This window comes from Meles meles, chromosome 10 (assembly GCF_922984935.1).
Source record: "Meles meles chromosome 10, mMelMel3.1 paternal haplotype, whole genome shotgun sequence".
Lineage (NCBI taxonomy): Eukaryota > Metazoa > Chordata > Mammalia > Carnivora > Mustelidae > Meles > Meles meles.
Genome location: NC_060075.1, coordinates 21,492,049 through 21,516,102, shown reverse-complemented (window position 1 = coordinate 21,516,102; position 24,054 = coordinate 21,492,049). Strand labels below are relative to the sequence as shown.

Below are 24,054 nucleotides of genomic sequence, written 5' to 3'. Positions count from 1 at the left end.
TTAGGGCCCCTTTTCCAGTGGGTTTCTATTGATTCCTGAAGAAGTGGTCAAGATACTGAAAAGCTAAACAGCACTTCTGACAGACTCTTGAGGCCAGAAGATAAAGGTCAGAAATCAGAACCTGGAATGTGGTAGAGTAGCAAATTACCATACTCTGGGTTAGGACCCTGAAGCTATGTTTGAGGAGTAAAGGAGAACCAGAGATAATAACTGTGGCCCTTAGAGGGACTGAAGCCCAATTTCATATTATCTCAGTCCTTGAAATTTGATTAAAATAATCAAGAAGTGGGGCACCTAGGTGGCTTAGTGGATTGAGCATCTGCCTTAGGCTCTGGTCATGATCCTAGTGTCTTGGGACCAAGCCCTACATTGGGCTTCTTGCTCAGTGAGGAGTCAGCTTCTCTCTCTCCCTCTGTGCTCTCTCTCAAATAAATAAATAAAATCTTAAAAAAAAATTAAGAAGTGGTAGTATCACTAGTCATGGACCTGCAGCAGATATAACTCTTTAAGAAGAAGATAATATCCAGGGCGCTTGGGTGGCTGGCTCACTGGGTTAAGCCTCTGCCTTCAGCTCAAATCATAATCTCAGGGTCCTGGGATCGAGTCCCGCATTGGGTTCTCTGCTTGCCTCTCTGCCTGCTTGTGATCTCTCTCTCTGTCAAATAATAAATAAAATCTTCAAAAAAAAAAAAAAAACAAACCAAAGATAATATCCTAGGCATCTAGGTTTTTTTTAGTTTTCCATATTTGATATCTACCAAAAATAAGAGTTTACAGATAATAGAATTTTAGGTATAGGTTTTAAAATAAGTGTATTAAAGAAAAAAAGGAGATGAAAATCAATAATGAACATTATGGCAGGGAGTTGGGAACTATTAAAAAAAAAAAAAAAAAAGAAATGAAAAATATAGTAACCAGAATTGCAGATTGCAATATTGAGAATAAAAAAGAATTATTCAAAAACACTTTCTAAAATGTAATGTGCTTTATGTAAAGTGGCAGTATTATTATCATAGATCACTGAGAAAATAATTATTGCCAATTACTTAACCTTTGTAATTTATTTTAATAATAAACTACTACCCAACCTACATATTTCAGAGCACTTAAGAGGGTACTCAGGATATACAACTTACTTCTAATATTTTAATTTTGGATAAAGAGAAACCTTTTTTTTTTTTTTAAAGATTTTATTTATTTGACAGAGAGAGACACAGCAAGAGAGGGGAACACAAGCAGGGGGAGTGAGAGAGGGAGAAGCAGGCTTCCTGCCAAGCTGGGAGCCCAGTGCAGGGCTTGATCCCAGGACCATCCCAGTGGAAGGAAGGCAGATGCTTAACGACTGAGCCACCCAGGTGCCCTTAATTCATGAAGTGTTACCATATGATTAGTATGGGAATTGTCCATATTTGTTTTTAATGATTCTAAATTTCCCTCCCGCCAAGACAATATGGTAATTTTAAGAATTTGGTGCATATACTAACAACTTCCACCTTTCTAAAGCTCTGAGAAGTATTTCTGTTTCTAGCGTGTTTTGGTTTTATAGATAGTTGATTCTGTTATTCACAGTTAGTTATGTTTTGTAAAGTTGCTATGAACACTGCACTAGTGAATACTGAGCCGTTGCTCCACGGGGAAGTACAGGGTTAGAGTCCTCTGTGTCTATGGTCATAACATTTTTGTCGGCTGATCAGTACATAACCTTACTTTAAATGTGTTTCTGTTTGTAGGCACTGTAATTTATATATATTTTATTTATTCATCAGCATTGAACTTACAGCCTTAGCACTCTAACTCATGCCTGAATGAAGCTTGAAGTAAGAGTCCAGAGAGAATGGATCACAGTATGTGTGAGTCTTGCCACAGGGAAGCCAGATAGTTTTCAGTCTTTCTCACGATCTGCCTGATGGCATGTGGCAGACTCTTGAGAAAACTAAGGTTTTGACTCAGATTTAGCCAGAGAAAAAATAATGTTCTAAGAGACTTTTCCACATACGTCTTTGTGTAGGTCCTGTGAACTCAGAAACGCTTCACGTAGAGGCAGCACCCCCGGACTCGTGTTTCACAGCTCTCGGTGCTCTTTGCTGCAGGAGTGCAGCGGCCTCTTCATTAGAACTTTTCAAGCCAGGTGGGCACTGAAGGAGAGATTGAAATTCCCCTGGGGCTCAGGGAATGTCTTTGAAATTCCTTTTGAAAAGGGGGCATCACTGCCCCAGCCTGGCACCTATTTCTTCCATAAGGCACATCACAGCCTTCTCATGGTTAGAAACATAGGACATCACTTCAGTACTCTTTTTGGGGATCATTTTAGACAGCAAGATCACCAACAGAAAGCCCAAAGGTATAAAAGATGTGGCATTACATAGACGGTGCAAAGAACATTTGTTTATAGTACAATAGAGTTAAACCAAGAAAGCATAGTGTCCCTTGTTTGACCTCAGCTGGGAAAGTGTGTATTGGGCAACTCAGATTTTTTTTGCCATTCAGCACATGTCTGGGAATGACTGGAAGTGCTGCCATTATTGATTTTGTTGCTGAAAATAAATTTTAGTGAGTAGGCAAATTCACAAATAAGGAATCTATAAATAATGAGAAGTGACTGTATGGTGACTAATAATTCATTTATTGTGTCTTGAACAGGTTTGAGAATCAGAAAGAAAAAAACAAAGAGGACTCTGAAAAACCAAAATCGTTGTGATTAAATTTTAGGTCCTGGGGGTAGGGGTCTTTCCTAGAATCTACTTGGTTACAATGTTACTCTGATTAGTTGTTTCCTCAGGTTTCAGCACCTGGAAGTAATTTTGTGCAAGGGAGACAGAGCTGTAAAAGATAGGGACATTAATGTCCAGCTGACACCTGACATAAAGGGTCATGAGGGAAAAGATAGAAAAATCTAAGTAACAAATAGAAAAACAAAAGTGTAATGTTTGGGGGTATTTATTGGAAAAATGGATTAGTACTCTATAGTGTACATGTTTCAGTAGACATTGCATACCTTCCTCAGTTTTACTTACTGGAAAAAATAAAGTAATGATCGTTTTTATTCTTGTCCTCATTTCTCTACCCATTGCAGTTTTGCCACAAAGTACCCCAATTAAACTTTTTACCTTTATTCTAAAATTTTGTCACTAGGGTAATCATAATGCAATTCTATTGGATATGATTCCGATTGGAATTTTTATTCTAATTCTGAAGAATTTGATTGTCAATCTTGAACACTTATGTGGTTTGTGATTTTAACATTGCCCTCATTATGAAAGCTCCCTCTGTTTTATTTTGCTTTTGCTGTAATAGCAGATCACAAATTAGCTGTACGCCACTTACTAGCTTGCAGTTGCACAGCAGTAAGTCCAGCATGGCGGTGTTGGGTTCTGTGCTCAGGCTGAAATCCAGGTATTGGCTAACTTCTCACCTGCTGGCTCTGGGAAAAAATGAGCTTTGCTGTTGTCAGAATTCAGTTGCTTGTGGTTATAGGACTGAGGATCTCATTTTCTTGCTGGCTGTCAGTTAAGAGCTATTCTTAGTTCCTAGACCCTGCCTACATTCCTTGCCACATGGCCCCCTTCATTTTCAAGGGAGCAGTGGTGCATCGATTCCCCCTTGTGCTTTGAATTTCTCATTTCTTGTCCCTGATCTCTAGACTCAGAGTTAAACGGCTCATGATTAGGTCAGGCCCACCCATATTATCTGTTTTAATTAAAATGAACTGACTGGAACGTTAAGTATATCTAGCATAATTCCTTCATTGCAGTCCCTGGATTAGTGTTTGACTGACTGTTTGAGAGAAGGTTTGGTACATCAGGGACCAGAAATTATGCCTGCAGTACCTTCTCACCTTTATGTCTGTAGCTTTCATTCATTCAGTTCATTATGTACAAATTTAATGGCTGCTGTATCTCAGACTCTCTTGTAGGTATTTGACTAAGGAAAATCAGTGAGGTATAAGCAGGACATAATCATATTTCTGGCCTGATAGAGCTTATTTTTTGAGGAGAGAGACAATACACAAAATAAATAATGTATTAAGAGGTGAAAAGTGCTTTTGCAATAATCCTGGCAATAATCCTGAAGCTTTTGCCTGGGTGGTGGTTGCCCCGGTGAGGAAAGCGGACTATGAAGGCACTTTAAGAACGTGAGATCATATTATACATTTTTAAGCCTTTTGCTAATACGTAAGCAAATACAAAAGATGAATGTTGCCTCTCTTTTCTCTTCTGGCTGGGTATTTGACAAGGAAGAAAAGGTAGGCGAGATTCTTGCTTTTATATTCTCTCTTAAGTTTTATATGCCTTCTGTCTCTGTCGCATACTGTTGTAAATAGTCTGCCATGGACTCTATGGAAACTAGGGTCAGAGTTCACCTCCTAGAATTGTGTTTTTTCGTACGTAAAAATAAGGCTTTAAGGTTATCATGTACTCTTTAAGTGTTTTATTTCTGGATTTCTAAATTTTGTATTATGTGGAAGTCTTTTTCTGAAGGTGGTGGGTAAATGGAAGTATTACTCTATTGCTAATTAACATCAAATCTTTCTTTTTTTTGATAGCAGAAATACTTGTTTTGTATCTATCATAGAGTCATAGGACTCCTTTCATTCTACTTTGTGTTGTGATTAGTTGTTAGTGTGTGTTTTCCTCATTAGATTACAAGATCCTGAAAAAGTAGCATTCTGTTTTACTAATTTCTGTATTTCCCTTTCAGTGGTGTCATGACAAAGCTGGGACTTTTGTGTTTGCTGTGATTAAAAAAAAAAGAAAAAGAAGTATTATATAGAAAATCAGTGTGCTAAGGAATTTGATTCGAGTCTAATTTAAATGTTTGAATTGTTATGCAGTGTCCAGCAGGCAGGCACACATGTCACATTAGTAAGTAATTATATTTATCTAGGAATGAAATACAAGTATTTTTCTTTAAATTTATGTCTGTTGTTTTTTTCAAATGGGTCTTAAGTTGTCAGTACATAAATACTTACTAAGTTGTTTAGACCTAACTACTTAATAAATGGAACTGTTAATATTTATTTTGGCTTTGGATGCTGTATTATCTGTTGATGTGTAATAAATTACCCCAAACTTAGCAGTAAAAAACAAGCATTTATTATTTCATTCTGTTACTGAGGGTCAGGGATCTGACAGTGGCTTAGCCGGGTGGTTGTAGCTCAGGGTGTCCTTGAGGTTGCAGTCAAGGTGTTGGGCAGACTGCAGTTATTTCAAGGCTTGCCTGGGGTTGGAGGATTCACTTTCCTGGTTCTCCAGCTTGTAGATTGCATATGGTGGGATTTCTTAGCCTCCATAATTATGTGAGCCAATTTCCACAATAAATCTCTTACGTATCTTTCTATATATCCTATTTCTGTTCTGTTTCTCTGGAGTATTCTAATATACCAACTGTCTTCCATTTCCATGGTTCCCCAACTTTTACTTTCCTGGTGCTTCTGGTATGTCTACTCTGCTAGTGCACTTAGCCCCAGACTAAAAGCTTTGGAGCGAGGACCTGCTTCACAGCGTTTTGGCTCCCCTTCTTTCTGTGAGCATGCACTTCTCACCAGAGTTTGCCTCTGTGCACTCGGGTATTCTGTATCTTCAGATATTTCCTTTTTTTAAAAATCATAGGAGGTTTTATTTTTTTTCTTTTTCAGCCAAGAGATTGTTTAAAATGTCTAGCTTCTAGAGATACTTCAACGAATAATAACACTCATTGCTACAGGGATTTGGGAAGAAGGGTACCTATACATTCTGAAATCTGAAATTAAAAATCTGGATTATTACAATCTTTTTGAATAATACCTGGCAAGGGCCATTGATACTGAGAGTACATTTGTCCTACTCAGTCCTTCCCAGGACTCTGCCTCTTAGAAATAAGAGGATCAATATGTTAAATGTACATAATTATTAATACAGCAATTCTTGCATAATGTAGTTTTGGGGAGAAAAAGAATACCTATCTGTAGGGGAAGGCTAGAATACATTTTTCATGGGATATTGTTAGGCATTTAATTTAAATGATCTACTAGTTAACTTGGAGGGATTTCTACCATAAAGTGAGAAAAGCATGATGCAGAGAAACATCTACAATAAGATCCTACTGTTGTTACCTGAATAACAACTCTCTCACCAGTATGTATGTAGGTATGTATATATGTGGTTATGTATATATATTTGTATTTGATGCAGTGAGCCCAGATAAAGATAGGAAAGGACACATATCTGATTGTTAGCATTGGTGAGAGGAAGAGATGAGGAAAGAAAAAGAGAAAACAAAATCAGTTACTTAAAAAGTTAATCTCATTAAAAATAGCATATATGATATTCCACTTATGTAAAGAATGTGTCTGTGTGAGTTTTTGCATACAGTGTTAAACTGAATTAGTACCAAAATGGTGGTGGTGGTTATATCAGGATAGTGGATTTTTAATTTCTTTGAAATTTCATTCTCACACTTTTAAAATCTGTTTTTAAGTTTAAATTAAAGCCATTTTCATTGTGATAGGGCACACATATTTGCAGACCTAATGAGAAAATACTGCTTTTAATTTGGAATCATCTGTGCTGGTAGGAAGTAATTATAGCATGAATGAAAACCCCCTAAATATTTTAAGATAGTAATTGCACCCTTCTCCCTCATCAGAATGTTTTATCAGAGTTACTGACCCTGCGATGGGAAACCTGTTTTTCAAGGTCACTGGCAAATATCCTGGCATTGGTTAAAATGTACGTTTAGCAACACATGTCTTGATAATTGCTTTAAGAAAGATCAGATTATAACTCTTCTAAAATTATAAGCTTCTTCTGTGGTAGTTTGAGTAAAAGTTATGATTTTAGGTAATAGTCTTTGCTTTCTGGGGCCAGAGAAGGCAGTTAAAATGTTTAACAAACAACAAGCATTCTTCTTTTTGTATAATCTAAACAAGTCAGAGAAACTTTGTGATTATTTAATACAGTTGGGGTGTGTGTGGTGGGTGGGTAGATGTATGCTTTCATTTTTGTGGTATATTTATGTTTTTCTTTCTCTGATGAATCATAACAAGGATATTATCAGGGTAAGTGCAAAGTGAGGAAGGAAATACATAAAATATATGCATTTCAGTATAATTTCTAGGATACCAGTAAATTTATAAAGTGTTTTAATGGTATTTTGTCCAAATTTGTAAAAGGAGCATTGTTTATAGGGCATAATACATTTTTAATCAATGTATTATTAAATGTAATATAATTCACATGGTCCTTAGGCATACAGTATTCATTTTGAAAAATGCACTCATAAATATAATTCATACCTCTATCAAGATATAAAATGTTTCTATCCCCTCAGAAAGATCTTTTCTGTCTCTTAACAGTGAAAATCTCTCCCACCCTCCATCCAAAGGCACCGTCTAGATTCTTTTGGCATAGATTAGTTTTTTATCAATTCTAAAATTTTAATATAAACTGAGTCATAGAGTATATTTATACATGGCTTTTTATGTGCAGAATGTTTATCATGTTTATCCATGTTGTTGCATGTGTCAGTATTACATTCTTTTCATTACAGATTACCATTCTCTTCTATGGATATACCATACTCTGGTGTTGGTTTTTTTTTGTTGTTTTTTTTTTTTTTTTTGGTTTGGTTTTGTTTTGTTTTAAGATTTATTTATTTATTAGAGAGAGCGAGAGTGGGGAAAGGGGCGGAGGGAGAGAGAATATCCAGGCAGACTCCTGCTGAACACGGAGCCCAACGTGGGGCTTGATCTAATGAACCATGAGATCATGACCTAAGCTGAAACCGAGAGTCAGATGCTCCAGTGACTGAGCCACCCAGGCACTGTAATTTGTTTACCCATCCTGTTTATGAACATTTGCGTTGTTTCAGTTTTTGGTGATTATAAATAAAGCCTTTATATGCATTCTTTTTGAAGATTGTACAACTAGTAAGTATTTTTTTATTCTTTTGGGTTTATATCGAGAGGGAGAGCTGTTGCATTGTAAGGTAGGGGTATATGACTTTCTATAAAATTATCAGACTCCCAGTTGCTTCACAGCCTCAGCAACATTTGGCATTGACACACATTTTAATTTGAGTGATTATTGTTAGTGTGAAGTGGTTTTAATTTATAATTCTTTGATGACTAATGATTTAAGAACTTTTTTCCATTTGCTTATTTGTTATTCATTTATCTTTTTGTGGATCGTTTCTGTTTGCTTTTCTTATCACTGAGTTGTAGGAATTTCTTATATTTTTTCTGGATATAAATTCTTAGTTATGTATTGCACATATTTTCTCTAAGTCTGTGGCTTGCTTATTCATTTTTTAAAGGATTTACTTATTTATGTATTTGAGAGAGAGAGAGAGTACACGCATGTGCGTGGAAGCGCAAGTGAGGGGAGGAGCAAAGGGAGGGAGAATAATATCCAAGCAGACTCCTGCTGAGCATGGAGCCCAACAATTGGTGCTTGATTCACAGGACACAGGAGATCATGACTTGAGTCTTAACCAAGAGTTGGACATTTGACCGACTGAGCCACCCAGACACCCCTTATTCATTTTCTTAATACTAACTTTTATAATTCTTAAAATAGCTATTAAGGTATAATTATTGTACAATAAACTCACATTTTTTGGGTATAATTTGAAAACTTTTAATCCATATACCCTCAAAAATATCACTACATTTAAAATATTAGACATATCTACTACCCCAGAAGTTTCTTATATCTCCTTTTTTTTTTTTTTAAGATTTTATTTATTTATTTGACAGAGAGAGATCACAAGTAGATAGAGAGGCAGGCAGAGAGAGAGAGAGAGAGAGGGAAGCAGGCTCTTCTCAGCAGAGAGCCCGATGCGGGACTCAATCCCAGGACCCCAAGATCATGACCTGAGCCGAAGGCAGCGGCTTAACCCACTGAGCCACCCAGGAGCCCCTTATATCTCCTTTTAATTTACCTCGCCTACCTCCATCTCTATCTCTAGGCAACCACCGATCTGTATTCTTTCATTATTAATTGATTTACATTTTCTAGGATTTTATTTAAATGGAAAAACTTAGTATGTATTTCTTTTGTCTGATTTTACTCAAAGATATCTTGAAATTCATCTGTACTGTTTGTGTCAGTAATTCATCCATTTTTTTTCCTTAGCTGAATTCTCTTTTATCTTACATATCAATTTATTTCTCCTATTACCTGTTGATGGACATTAGATTGTTTCTAGTTTTTGTTAACAAATAAAGATGCTGTGAAAAGTAATGTACAAGTATTTATGGCTCTAATTTGCATCTTAAAAATAATTAGTGATGTTGACTATCTTCTTGTATGCCTGTTTTACCTTCCCTAAATGTTCTTTGGTGAAGTGGATATTCCAAGGTTTGTGCATTTTAAAATTTGGTTGTTTTCTTATTATTGAATCTTGAGGTTTTTTAAAAGTTTTATATATAAGCTCTTTATCAGACACTTGATTTGCAAATATTTTCTCATCTTCTATTTTACCCCCTCCCCCCAGCTCCTACTTTCTTTCTCTCCTAATATTGGAGGGAGTCTTTATTAAGTATGATGCTGGCCATGGATATTTTATAGATGTCCTCTGTCCATTGAGAAAGTTGCCTTTTTTTTTTTTTTTTTTTTTTAAAGATTTTATTTATTTATTTGACAGAGAGAGATCACAAGTAGACAGAGAGGCAGGCAGAGAGAGAGGGGAAAGCAGGCTCCCTGCCGAACAGAGAGCCCGATGCGGGACTCGATCCCAGGACCCTGGGATCATGACCTGAGCCGAAGGCAGCGGCTCAACCCACTGAGCCACCCAGGCGCCCGAAAGTTGCCTTTTTTATATAGTTTTCTGAGGGTTTCTAATCCTGAATGGGAATTGATTTTGTTGTCGTTGCTCCACACCTTAAAAACCCTTTTGTGTTTCTCTACTCCAGCTGGAATAGAGTCCTGATTTCATAATATAGTCAGCAAGATGGGCTGTCTGTTCCCCTAACCTATAAATCCTGACTCACCTTGTGACTTGACTTTGACTACCAGGAAATTCTATGCAAATGTTATTGCAACTTATGAGCAAGGCCTCAAGAGGCCTTATAGCTCTGCTGTCTCTTAGAACTCCAAGAGCACAATGCTCTGAAGAAAGCCCACCTGACCTCCTTGAGAATACAGTCCTGTATGGAGAGGCTCAATTATCCCAGCAGGGTTCTGCTTCCTCAATTCCACCTCATACAAGTCCACTTCTCCAGCCATTCTGCCTGCCACATGACTGAGTCCTCATGCTACCATTGGAAGAACTGTCCATTGAACTCACAGAATCTTAAAACCTCATAAGTCACTGTTGTTTTCAGACACAGCCCAAGACATACATAGATATGGATCTATACTTTTCTAGTCTTATTTCCATCTTACCTATTTCCTTGCCAGTCCTTTCGATGACAGTAAATGATATTCCCAATTACTCAAATTAGAAGCTAAATCATCCTTGATACCTCCCTCCCCTTCCTACATCCAACTATCACTAAATTCCATTTATTCTGTCTCCAAAATATATCAGAGCTGTCTAATCCTCTTCATCTCCATACCATTCTAGGCCAAATCTTCATCTCATCTCTTGCTTGAATTATTGTAACAACATCTAACTGGTCTGTCAGCTCCTCTGATTTATTCTCCACAAAGCACGCTGTGTGTGTGCGTGTGTGTGTAACATTGAGATCTTGGCTTCCCATTATATTTAATAGATCCCACTGTGTTTATAATTCAAACTCCTTATAATGGCATAGAATGCCCTGGTGACTGCCTACTTCTTCAGTCACAACACATACCATTTAACCTTGCTGGTTCTGTGTAGTAGGTTGAGTAGTGACCCCCCTGAAAAGATATATGGAACCCCAAAATATGATCTTAAGGTCTTAGGAGATGTAATTAACTTAAAGATCTCAAGGTGAGATCATTCTGGACCAGCTAAGGCCCTAAATCCAATGAGGAGCATCTTTGTTCAACACAAAAAGATGCCAGGAAGAAGGCCATGTGAACATGGAGGCAGATAGCCACAAGCCAAGAACTCCAGGAGCCCCTAGATACTGGAAGAGGAAAAGAAGGATCCTCTTCTAGAGCTTTCAGAGGGAAATGGTCCTGCCAGCACCTTGATTTTAGGCTTCTGGGTTCCAGAACTGTGAAAGAATAAGTTTCTATTGTTTTTTAAACCATCAAGTTTGTGGTAATTTGTTATGGCAGTTTGAGGAAACTTATAACATACTCTGTTTCATCCTTTAAGCACCCTTGAAGCACTTTCATTGCTAAACCTATCTAAAGCTCAAAAGTCCTGCTACCACTAGCTCCCCTATCCCATTTTCTTCCTTTATATCACCCTATTCCTTATAAGTTGTAATTATTTATATGATTAAAAAGGATGTTTAAAATCACCTTTCTCATGTTGAAAAAAATATCTCAAGACTGAAACTGGGAACAAGTTTTGAGCTGTAAAGTTTTTTATTGTTGCTTAATTCTGTGGCTGAATTACAAACCATTGAGATAGTTCTTTGATTTTCTGTGTGTGCCTCCCGCTTTTGGAAAAGAGATTGTGATGCATTATGTTTTATTTTAAGATTAATATATTGATACTTACATATTTAAAATTCAAAGGTTGATATATAGTGTCATGGAGGAAGAACTTCCTCTGCACGGTGTTCCTTCTGGCTGGACTTAGGGTCAAATTGCCGTGAGACAGATTAACAGGAGAAAAATCAAATTTAATAGGTGTACATATGGAGTCCATGCAGACATGAAATTCCAAAGACAGTGAGGCAACAGGAAGGTTACATGAGCTAAGACAAAAGGTAGGCTCTAAGGATAGGAAGGGGAGAAAGTTCAATAGCAAGAAGATGAAAGGAGATGTTTGGAAAAACAAGGTTTCAGAGTTCTACAGTTAAGTTCCTTAGGTAAAGGGGAGCCTCTGTTAATAGCTCTTTTCCTGGTTTAGGCTCTTATTACCAGCTTAGCAGTTGACAGGGAGGCAGAGTTTTTCCTGCATCTGCTGGGTTTTGATTACTTTTAACTCAAAGTAATCTTTATGCCAAAGTGGCCTGTCCCAGGGCAGCCTGCCCTTGACCCCCTATGATAGGTTCTAAAATAGGTTTTCTAAAATGTTGGTTCTAATGAACTTTTTTTTTTTTTTAGCTTTTATTGCTATACCTACAGAAGTTATTTCTCCAAATTAAAAAATAATGAAAGCCTATTTAATTATGGGACAACACTCTTTAATAATAGCAGTACCCAGCATTTATGCTCAAGAGTTGGGAAATGGAAATGATAAAATTTATGAATAAAGTTAAAATGTGATTAAACATTAAAAGTTTTTAAATTTTTTATTGCATGAGTATACCAAACTTACTTAACTGGTTTACCAGAACCTTTGGGTTGTTTCAATTTTTTTTTTTAAAGATTTTATTTATTCATTTGACAGAGAGAGAGAGATCACAAGTAGGCAGAGAGGCAGGCAGAGAGAGAGAAGGGGAAGCAGGCTCCCCGCTGAGCAGACAGCCCGATGCAGGGCTCGATCCCAGGACTCTGGGATCACAACCTGAGCCGAAGGCAGAGGGTTTAACCCACTGAGCCACCCAGGTGCCCCAATTTATTTTTTATTTTTATTTTTATTTTTATTTTTTTTAAGTAGGATCCACACCCAGTTTGGGGCTTATAACTCATGACCCTGAGATTAAGAGTCACCTGCTTACCAGTTGAGCCAGCCAGGTGTCCCAAACATTAAAAATTTCCCCTGAGGTGTGTTTGTATCAGACCACTGTGTTTTGTTTCAGACTAGAGAGTTTACATTTTATTTGTATAACTTTTTTTTTTTTTTTAAACAGAATGCACATGAGCAGGGAGGGGAGAGGCAGAGGGAGAGAGAGAATCTTAAGCAGACTCCACACTCAGTGAGGAGCCCACCGCAGGGCTTGGTCCCCCAACCCCCGAGATCATGACCTGAGCCAAAGTAAGAATTAGAAGCTCAACTGACTGAGCCACCCAGGTGCCTCCTTATGTAACTTTTTAATAACAAGAAGTCTGTTTGGTTATAAAATCATATATATATATATATCATATATATAAATCATATATATATAATCATATAAATCATATATATATATATATGCAAAAAATACTTCCTGTTGGATTTAAGGTATTGTATATAGGGTGATGGATGTTGCACAACAGATTGTATAAAAATTCATTTTTATTAGTTACAACACTGTACCTAACCAGTTGTCAGGGGAGGCTGACTTCTAAACTGACACTTTAAAGGATAACTGGAGAAAGGAGGAGAAAGGAAGGAGTGTGGGTTAATAAGGAAGGCAGAGATGTCAGTACTCCCTTGCTTACCTGTGTAATCTGTTCTCTAACATACAGTTGTATTCCTAAGAAACTTTGAATTTCTCAAAAATCATAATACCATACCTATTACTTTGATATGGATAAAAAGGATCAATGATTAAAGAATAGCAATCTTAGTTTTTCTATGGCAGTTTTGATAATAAAGAAATTTTAATCACTACTTAAGATGTAAACAGTATATAAGCCTGAATAGTTGCTGTGGTGTAGTGGTTAAAGCCTTGGCTCTGGCGTCAGTGAGTCAATAGAGATGTTCTGTTTTGTTTTTTATTTTTAAAGATTTTATTTATTTATTTGACAGAGATCACAAGTAGGCAGAGAGGCAGGCAGAGAGAGAGGAAAGGAAGCAGGATCCCTGCTGAGCAGAGAACCCAATGTGGGGCTCAGTCCCAGGACCCTGGGATTATGACCCAAGCCGAAGGCAGAGTCTTTAACCCACTGAGCCACCCAGGCGCCCCAGTACAGATGTTTTTAACTTCAAGTAACAGAAGGTCCTATGACAGTGGGTTAAACAAATTGGATCCTTCCCGCCCCTTTTTCCTCCCCAAGAAAACTAGTTAGGCAGCTTCTGCTGAAAGCGGAGTGGCTTTTCATTGGCTATCTCTGAGATTCCCTTGATTTTTTTCTTCATGGTTACACAGTGGTTGTGGTAGTTGCTACTGTTCAAATAGCAAAGAGGTAGCATTTTTTTTTTTTTTTTTCCGGAAAGCAGAGCTTACCTCTGCTTATATCTCAGCATTTTGTCCTTTGGATGGAAGGTGGCTAGGAAGAATTCGGTTGGAAATGGTGGTTGGGTCAGCCAACCAACAATATCAGCCAGTCAGACTGATTTTTAATGTCACGTCTGCCATTGATTCGTGTTGTAATGATGGTCAAATTAATTAGCCTTTCTAAGTCAAACTTCTTTCATCTGTATAATGAGGATAAAGAGGATAATTATTATTAATATACTACTATTTCTGACTTCTAATAAAATGAGAGAATGAATATAAAAATCCAGGCAATGTGGCAGACAAGGGAGTTAGTGTTCACAAAATATTAAATCTGATTTCTTCATCATCATCATCATCATCATCATCATCATAATCTTTCATGTCAACATCAGCTTCATTCTCTTATTGAGGTAAAAGTCACATAACATAAAATTAACCATTTTAAAATATGCACGTTAGTGGCATTTGATACATTCGCGGTGTTGTGCAACTATCTTACCTAGTTCCAAAATGTTTTTAGTCACTCCACAAGAACCTGTGGTACCCATGAAGTAGTCTCTCCTTTTCCCCTTAACACAGCTTTTGGCAATTACTAATCTGCTTTCAACCTCTATGGATTTACCTGTTCTGGATATTCTATATAAGTGGAATCATACAATACATGATCTGTTAGTCTGATTTCTTTTACCAAGCATATTTTTGAGGTTTGTCCATATCATAGCGTGTATCAGTGCTCCATTCCTTTTTATGGCTGAATAGTATTCCATTTTATAGAATTACTTCATTTTGTTCTTCCATTTATTGGTTTAGGACTTTTGGGTCGTTTCTGCCTTTTGGCCATTGTGAGTAGCGCTGCTCTGAACATTTGTTTATAAGTGTTTATTGACCACCTTTTTTTTTTTTTTTTTTTTTTTACTCATTGTGAGTATATATAAAATATATAGGAGTAGAACTTTATGTTTAACTTTTTGAGGAACTGCCACACTGTATTCTATATCATCTGTACCATTTTGATTCCCACCAGCAATATCTGAAGGGGTTCCAGTTTCTCTGTATCCTTGACAACACTTGCTATTTTGTTTGTTTTCAATTATAGCTGTCCTAGTGTGGGTGTGAAGTTATATTTTATTGTGATTTTTATTTGATTTCCCTGATGATTAGTGACACATCTTTTCATGTGCCTGTTGACCATTTGTTTATCTTTCTTGGAGAGAGGACTATTGAGGTCCTTTGCTGTTTTTAAATTAGCTTGTCTTTTTTTGTTGTTGAGTTGTAAGAATTTTTTATATTTTCTGGATACTAAACCCTTGTTATGTTTATTATTTGCAAATATTTTCTCCCATTCAATGGGTGATATTTTCACTTTCTTGATAGTAACCTTTGCACAAAAGTTTTAATTTTTATGAAGTGTAATTTATTTTAGATTTTGGAGTCATATCTAGGAAATCATTGCCAAATCCAGAGTCTTGTATTTACCCCTATTTTCATCTAAGAGTTTTAGAGTTTTAGTTCTTACATGTGGGTCTTTGGTCCTAAAAGATCGATTTTGGATCAGTTTTGGTCCACCTTGGGTTAATTTTCTTTGCATGTTATGAGGTAGGACCAACCACCAATTTTATTTTTATCCTACCTTTTTCATCTGTATTACCCATTATTAGCATGAAGCCACTGCAACAAAACATCTGAATCATTTTTCTGAATACCTTTTTCTCCGTGTACTCGACCAGTAGAAATTTCCTTCTTTATTTTTATAATTGAAACAGTCTACATAATGTAAAATGTGTGCCCTAATTAACTGGCACCATTTTATCCAGTGTGTAACAGGAAATCTTGAGCTGCATTAGACATATTTATTGTAGGTCCAGGTTTTGTTTTTTGTTTTTTTTTAAGATCTTTTTTATTTATTTGACAGAGAGAAAGACAGGGAGCAGGAATACAAGCAAGGAAAGTGGGAGAGGGAAAGCAGGCTTCCTGCTGAGCAGAGAGCCTGACACTTGGTGGATTACAGGACCCCAGGATCATGACCCCAGCCAAGCCAAAGGCAGACACTTAATGATTGAGCCACCCAGGCACCCTCAGGTTTTTTTATTTTAAACTTGGCAGGGCTTGTTAGTAAATCTCTGTTTGTTTTTAAGTTTAAAGTTTTATCACTAATTTTGAACATTGAATTTGCTATCACGAGTGTAGTTGTGGGTCCCTGCGTGGCTCAGTTGGTTGAGCGACTGCCTTCGGCACAGGTCATGATCCTGGAGTCCTGGGATGGAGTCCCACATCGGGTTCCCAGCTCCATGGGAAGTCTACTTCTCCCTCTGACCTCCCCTCTCATGTGCTCAGAGAGCACACCCTGTCTCTCTCTCTCTCAAATAAATAAATAAAATCTTAAAAAAAAAAAAAAGTGTAGTTGATGAGAATGTGTGATTGCTGCTTTTGTAATCTAATCTTGTTTATAATTCATAGTCTGTTTATATCTTTTATTGAATGGCATGCCTTCATTAGAAGTTATCTGATTAGTCCTTTTTCCCCCCCTTCATCTGCAGTTCAAGATGATGTAGTTTGCTGGGGAAAAGTGGTGGTGGTAGGGCAGCCTACAAAGGGCTGGTCATACTGTTTTTTAGCATTAAAAACATGGTCCACCAGTGTAGGATGGACAGGACAGATCTTATGCATTCTTCAGCTAACTCTCCAAAGTTTTAACTTTTAAAGTTGTTTGTTTGTTCTAAACAAAGGAGGATATAATTTGATTGTTTCTTTTTTTAGTATCTGATTCTGAAACTTGAAAGGCCTGCTATAGTCCAGAACATCACATTTGGAAAATATGAGAAAACTCATGTCTGCAATTTGAAGAAATTTAAAGTCTTTGGTGGAATGAATGAAGAAAATATGACAGAGCTATTGTCCAGGTGAGTTATGATTATGGGGAAGAAAAAGTTGTCTTCTAAACAAGCTACAGTTTTATTTTATCTCTTTGTGATTAAATCTGCATGGTTTGATCTTTCTTTCAAGGGAGAAACGAATATTTCTACTGTGGTATTTCTAGTGCCTTATTTTAATATTGTGGCTTGAGTTAACCTTTTTTTAACCATCAGCCACAATTTAATATTGTTACTAAAGAAGAAAATAAAACTTGGGTGGTTTTTTTTCCCTACTAATTTCTCGATCTTATTTTTGAACTGTAAATGACCTCAGAAATATTTTCAGCTTTAATAAAAATCTTTACTATAAAAATACAGACTCTAGGGAGGCCTGGGTGGCTCAGTCAGTTAAGCATCTGCCTTTTGCTCAGGTCATGATCCCAAGGTCCTGGGATTAAGTTCCGCATTAGGGGCCTGCTTCTCCCTCTGCCCGCCACTTCCCTGGTTTGTGCTCTCTCTCTCTGACAATTAAATAAATAAAATCTTTAAAAACATATATATAGACTCTATCTAAAACATTAAAATCGATTGCCCTAATCCAGAAACAGTATTTTGAGAATATAGTATAAATTGGAGACTAAAAAGAGAAAAAGTATGTGACTATCTACCATAGTACCTGCCAATTGGAAGGAGCTTATTAAATTTGAGTTTTAAAGACTTAGACCATGAGGATTGAAAGTGTTAATGTGCCCCCTGGATAATGAAAAATCAGACAACCAGTAACATGGACAAGTAAAGCCATAGTGTTTTGGAATATATTTATGATATAATATGTGCCATTTAGCATAGTGTTTGATAAAAGTAAATATCGCATTGATACTGCATTCAAGTCATGAAAGTATTTTAGGACATAAGGCAATCTGAAGGTAACTGATATTCCTGTAAATACTTGTGTTTCAATCCTAGCTGTTTACATAGAGAGGTGGTAAGGGTTTATTTTTATTTAGAATGAAGTGGGTGCTATTAAACTAATGGAGTGAAAGAACATTATTAACATCTTAATTGAAATTTTTAAAAACTTAATTGTTTCACAGGCTCTAATACTTGGCTCTAAATTGTCAGATTGAACGTGAATTATTTTTTAATTTTTTTCTTACTGCTTACATATTTGATGTTACATTCAGTTATACACTAAGGCTACTAGTTCCTATCGCACATTTCCATGCACTGTAGCCACATCCTGTAATTAACGCTGAACATTTTTCATTAGCCTTCATATAATTAGAACACAGTTGATGTGAATGTGCAAGTTTTGACCTATATTCTCATTATTCTCATGTTTGACTACCTTTTTTTTTTTTTTTTTTTTTTTAAAGATTATTTATTTGTTGGAGATAGCACAGGCAGGGGAAATGGCAGGCAGAGGGAGAAGCAGGCTGCCCGCTGAGCAAGGAGCCGGATGCGGGACTCAGTTCCAGGACCCTGGGATCATGACCTGAGTTGAAGTCAGATGCTTAACCAACTGAGCCTCCCAGGCGCCCTTTCAATGACTCCTTTACATTTTCTTGGTCATGAATTTTGTTTAACCTTAAGATCTGAGTATGATTTATGTTTTAGTGTGTTTACTAAATTATAAAGTCAAATTTGATAGCCTATTTTTTTTCCACAGTGGCTTAAAGAATGATTATAACAAAGAAACATTCACCTTGAAGCATAAAATTGATGAACAGATGTTCCCTTGTCGATTCATTAAAATAGGTAAGGTTTTTAGCATTCTGAAATAGAAATAAATTCTTTATACCATCAGTCAGCAAATTACAGCCTGTAGTCTGAATCCTTTGGAACTCCTGTTGTTTATAATAGGATTTTATGGGAACACTGCCACACTGATTATTCACTGGTTGTAACGTCTGTCTTGCATTTGCTCTACAAACTAGTTGCAAGAGACAAAATGTTTACTGTTTGGCCCTTTGCAGCAGCAGTTTTCTGTTCCCTGCTTTATAAATCTATAAGTGACAGTTACTTCAAGTGGAACCTTTTCCAGATATTTTTTCGTTTGAAGGTTATCTTAGAAGGTTTAATGAGATAAGTGACTTAGTTCAGCTTTGATTCTTTTATGGAAAGTTTATCAAGTTATTGTAGAGCTTAATATTCTAAAACTAAATACTGATGAATTCCTTAAGGAAGTATATTATGTTTATTTTCTGTTTTTCTTTTTTTAACCCTCCCCCAAATTCTGTTTTTTCTTTTTCTTTTTTCTTTCCTTTTTTTACTGTAATGTTGGTCAAACCCATTAAGCTAATTTTATGGCCCACTAATATGGTACAATGGAAGATTTGAAAAATACTACTTAAGGCATGTATTTATTTAGCAAGTGCTTTAGCTTAAGACAGTCTTGTAATGCCTCCTCAGCATTAGTATTTTTAGGGTTACTTTGCTTTTCTTCAGGATTTTTTTTTTAAGGTAGAAAAGTTGAAGACTTGACTCAATTTTCAGTCTGCATCTATGTTGCATAGTTGAAAGTATGTTAAAATTAAAGTGAATCAGATCCTTCAAAGAATATTAATAAAAGCCAGAATGCCATGTTTTGATTTGGGAGAAAAAGTCCTCTTGGAACAAGCAGTGTACTTCATAGTCATTTTTTGCCAACATATCAAGAGGTGGCCTGTTCATTTCATTGACTCAAATAGTTCTGTTGGGTAAAAAGAATATCTAAGGTCTTACTAAGGACTACTATAGAAGAAAAACTACTTGCTATCCAGTGTGTTACTTTTTTTAGACTATGGTTTCTATCGTTACAATAAATAATTGTAAATAAAAACCTATTTGCTGTTTTCCTATGAGAATTTATGAACAAGCAAATTTTTTTACTAAGCTTGACTCTTGTTTGCTTTTTTTTTGTACTATTTCTTTCCTCAGTATGCAGGCCACCCTATTCCTACAGACCCTAGCATAGCTTTAATAGTTCTTCATTTGCATATTTCAGATCTAGAAGCAGTGAGATATCTTATATTTTCCTATAATAATTTTAGGTTCTATTAAATTTTAAAGTACTTATTCAACCAATTATTTGCTTCATCACACAAAGTGAAATTTCTCTTTCTCCTTTTATGTTCAGAATCTTTTATTCTTGCACAGTACCTACAGTCATTGGTTTACATTGAAGGAAGCTACCTACTGCTACTGCTTCTGTAGTTCTCAGTCTCCTAGTATTATTCATTATAAGTATGAGTAAATGTCTGTTTGGAAACTTGTGTGGTTTCTTCCCTTAAAAAACTATAAAATTATAAAAATTATAAAATTATCTCTTCTGGATAAGTTAGACATTCAGCTGCCCAAAGATAAGAAATTGGACCTCTTTCCAGCCTTTCTGTCAGCCTTTAATTATAGAGCATAATGATGTCTTTTACTTAACTGTGGGTTAGTTTTATGGTTTTCAGGCAAAATGTTAATTGGACCTTTTCAAATAATTGTAGACACTTATTAACTCATTCGATATCTAGGATATTAATATTTAGATAACTTCATATTTCTTCTCTGTTATAAGATACTAATACTGGTCTGCTGTGTGGTGCTTTCCAGTCTTCTTAACATTCTTTTGATACATTTTCTTTGAAAATAATATAATGTGAAAATGTGAAACTCAAAGCCTTTATGTTAGGTTAGTATTTTTAGTTTATCCCCATGTTTTCTTTAAAAAAATCATTCTGAAAAAGTACTTGAGTGATGTGTAGCTCTCTCTTATTGGTGATTTAGCAGATATTTGTTTACCTTCTTGGGATAAATTGTTAGAATATCTTAGATTTCTGTGGACTTCTTTGATTTTTACTGGATGGTTGTGGGAGCTTTAGGGAGAAGCTTCAGCTCTGGCTGGATTTGGAGTGCATTCTGGATCCTCAGAAGTATTTCGAAGTCTAGATTGAGTACTAAGTCTGAGAGGGGTGCCGTAATGGTGGCCCTTTATGAAGGCAGATGGAAAGTTGATATTTTTAAAAATGTGCTACTAAAAGGAAAATTAATACAGTAGTAATAACTCATAATAATAGCTTATATTTATTGAGCACTTACTGTGTGCCAGGTACTGTGCTAAATGTTTTGTGTACTCACTAATTCTGTAGTAAAATAGATGCATCCTTTCGGAGTGCTTAGTCTTGACTTTTTAGGATCTTTCAGAACTTTGAAATTCCTGGCATCTTCTAATACCTGTTTTAGCCATTTAGATGAGAGCTTCTTAAGTGATACTGTCAAAGAACACTGAATATGCCACACAGGCATTTTTTGTTGTGTTGACCCGGCTTTGATCCTAGAGTAGCAGGAGCCTGCAGCCTCATACCCATATTTGCCATAAAAATATAACCGTTTTTGGGGTGCCTGGGTGGCTCAGTGGGTTAAAGCCTCTGCCTTCAGCTCAGGTCATGATCTCAGGGTCCTGGGATTGAGCCCCTCGTTGGGCTCTCTGCTCAGCAGGGAGCCTGCTTCATTTCCTCTCTCTGCCTTCCTCTGCCTACTTGTGATCTCTGTCTGTCAAATAAATAAATAAAATCTTTAAAAAAAATATTACCACTTTCTACACATGTCATTATGAAAAAGAAAGAGAGGCACTGATCCTGATCATAGCTGTGTCTGATTGTCCAATGAGGAAAATTGGCGGTTGAACTGTAGGATATAAACTCTTAGCTTTAGGATTCGTATTAAGAGTTTTTAATCTTTATTTGAGGTGGGAACAAAGACCTCTTTCATCGGGAAGCAAAGAACATGTACCTGGAGCTGCAGTTCACATTTAGATTTGACATATAATGCATAGTATGTCTGTCTGCATTATTGAAGTTATTAATGTCACAGAAATCATTTGTAAAATTTGAAGTGGGTGTACATCACTCTGCTTATTCTGTATATATCCCTTCAATCTGTTAAAAATTAATTGTACTCTTCATTCATCTTTAATATATGATGTTCTTGTAAGATGACTTCCTAATTAACCTCCCTCTCAACATTGTTCTTTGAAAGGCTTTAAGAATTACAATTAATATTATTTTAGAAATATTTCTGTTGGGCCATCCAGTATGTAGGCAGAATCTTTCTAAAAACACAATTGCTAAAATGGTTTTTAATGAACATTTTTGAGTGCCTGGGTGGCTCAGCTGATTAAGCAGTTGCCTTCTGCTCAGGTCATGATCCTGGTGTCCTGGGATTGAGTCCCACATGGGGCTTCTCCTGCTCTGCAAAGGAGCCTGCTTCTCCTCTCCCTCTACCTGCCACTCCCCCTGCTTGTGCTCTTTCTCTCTCTCTGTCAAATAAATAAATGAAATCTTTTTTTTTTTTTTTTTTTTAGATTTTATTTTTTATTTATTTATTTGACACAGAGAGAGAGATCACAAGTAGGCAGAGAGGCAGGCAGAGAGAGAGGGGGAAGCAGGCTCCCCACTGAGTGGAGAGCCTGATAATGGGGCTCGAACCCAGGATCATGACCTGAGCCAAAGGCAGAGGTTTAACCCAGGCACCCCAAATGAAGTCTTTTTTTTTTTTTCTTTAAAAAAATGAACATTTTACTGGAACTTGAATAAAATATAATAGGAGGACTTTTTCCTCCTAATCTTATTGAACACGGACCTGGAACTTGAAACTCCTAACTAATGTCTGGTTATACTTAGAGACTGTGTTCTTTTAGCGTTGGGTTTAAAATCCTATGTTTAGGGGTGCTCAGTCAGTTAAGCGTCTGTCTTTGGCTCAAGTCATGATCCCAGGGTTCTGGGATGGAGCCCTGCATCAGGCTCCCTGCTCAGCCCAGAGTCTATTTCTCCCTCTGCCTCTCCCCCCCGGCCCAATCCCAGCTTCTGCTTTCTCAATCACTCTCTAATAAATAAAAAAAAACTTTTTTAAAGTTAATTTAGTATTCATTCATAAAACTTTCTGAAATTTTTGTTGTTTGTATATGTAAACTAAAAGCCATTTTATACATCCTGGGAGTCTGTCATATATGCTAATGACTGGTTGCTACTGCCTATGTGTGTCTTCACTCACACAGATAGAAAATCATTTGACCTAGTAATACTTTTGCTCCTCATGAATATGATATGCTAAAAGAGAAGAGCAGACTTGGAAATCAGGTCTGATATCAGGTATGGTGGCTATTCTGCTTTGATACTTAAAACTTGACAAGTGTCAGTTTCTAAAATGTAGTTAGAGTATTTGTTCTGAATCCTATTAGTGTTATATTAAAATCCATTGGCGGAGCACCTGTGTGGCACAATTGGTTGAGTGTCCAGCTCTTGGTTTTGGATCAGGTAATGGTCTCAGGATGGTAGAATCGAGCCTACGTTGGGGTCTGCAGTCAGCACAGAGTCTGCTTGAGATTCTTTCTTCCTCTCCCTCTGTCCCTCCCACTTTTGCTTGTGCTCAGTCTCTAAAATAAATAAGTCTTAAAAAAAAAATTCTTTGGCTTGTCTTGCACTTTTATCCATGTGTGGTTTTCTGACATTCATTATTCATTCAGAAAATATGGCTCAGTGAGTTATGCAGATCTTCCAGATGTTGAAACATTTTATTATGTAATATTTTTTTTAAAACATACTAATAGATCACCACCAATCTTACAGGAAAGTCTTAATTGCCTGGAAATAGTTAAATTCACAACCTTGGATACCAATTTTCTGTGGGGGGGTATATTTTTTAAATATTTATATATTTATTTTTAATGAGAGGGTGGGGAGGGGCAGAGGGAAAGGGAGAGAGAGAATCTCAAGCAGACCCCCTGTAGAACACAGAGCCCAATAGGGGGCTCAATCCCAAGACCACGAGATCTTGACCAGAGCCGAAATCAAGAGTCAGATGCTCAACTGACTGAGCCATCCAGGTGCCCCAATTCTCCAAAATTGTGATTTTTCCTTGAAAGCTTGAATTTTATTTTTTTTAAGGTTTATTTATTTATTTATTTGACAGACAGAGATCAGAAGTAAGCAGAGAGGCAGGCAGAGAGGGAGAGGGGAAGCAGGCTCCCCGCTGAGCAGAGAGCCCAACGTGGGGCTCGATCCCAGGACCCCGGGATTTTGACCTGAGCTGGAGGCAGAGGCTTTAACCCACTGAGCCACCCAGGCGCCCCTTGAATTTTATTCTTGGCAACAAATACTGTCTGTTGTTTTCTTTGAAATG

The 24,054-nt window shown here is 36.7% G+C and overlaps 1 protein-coding gene across 2 annotated transcripts in view; it reads left to right on the top strand.

Moving 5' to 3' along the window:
• The window catches only part of MKLN1 (muskelin 1), a 345,476-nt gene that overhangs the window by 207,001 nt on the left and 114,421 nt on the right, over nt 1-24,054 (top strand). For both annotated transcript variants that reach the window (XM_046020023.1, XM_046020022.1), the window contains 2 exons: nt 16,811-16,953; nt 18,575-18,663. In XM_046020023.1, coding sequence (XP_045875979.1) covers nt 16,811-16,953; nt 18,575-18,663 — 232 coding nt within the window. The remainder of the gene's footprint in view (nt 1-16,810; nt 16,954-18,574; nt 18,664-24,054) is intronic.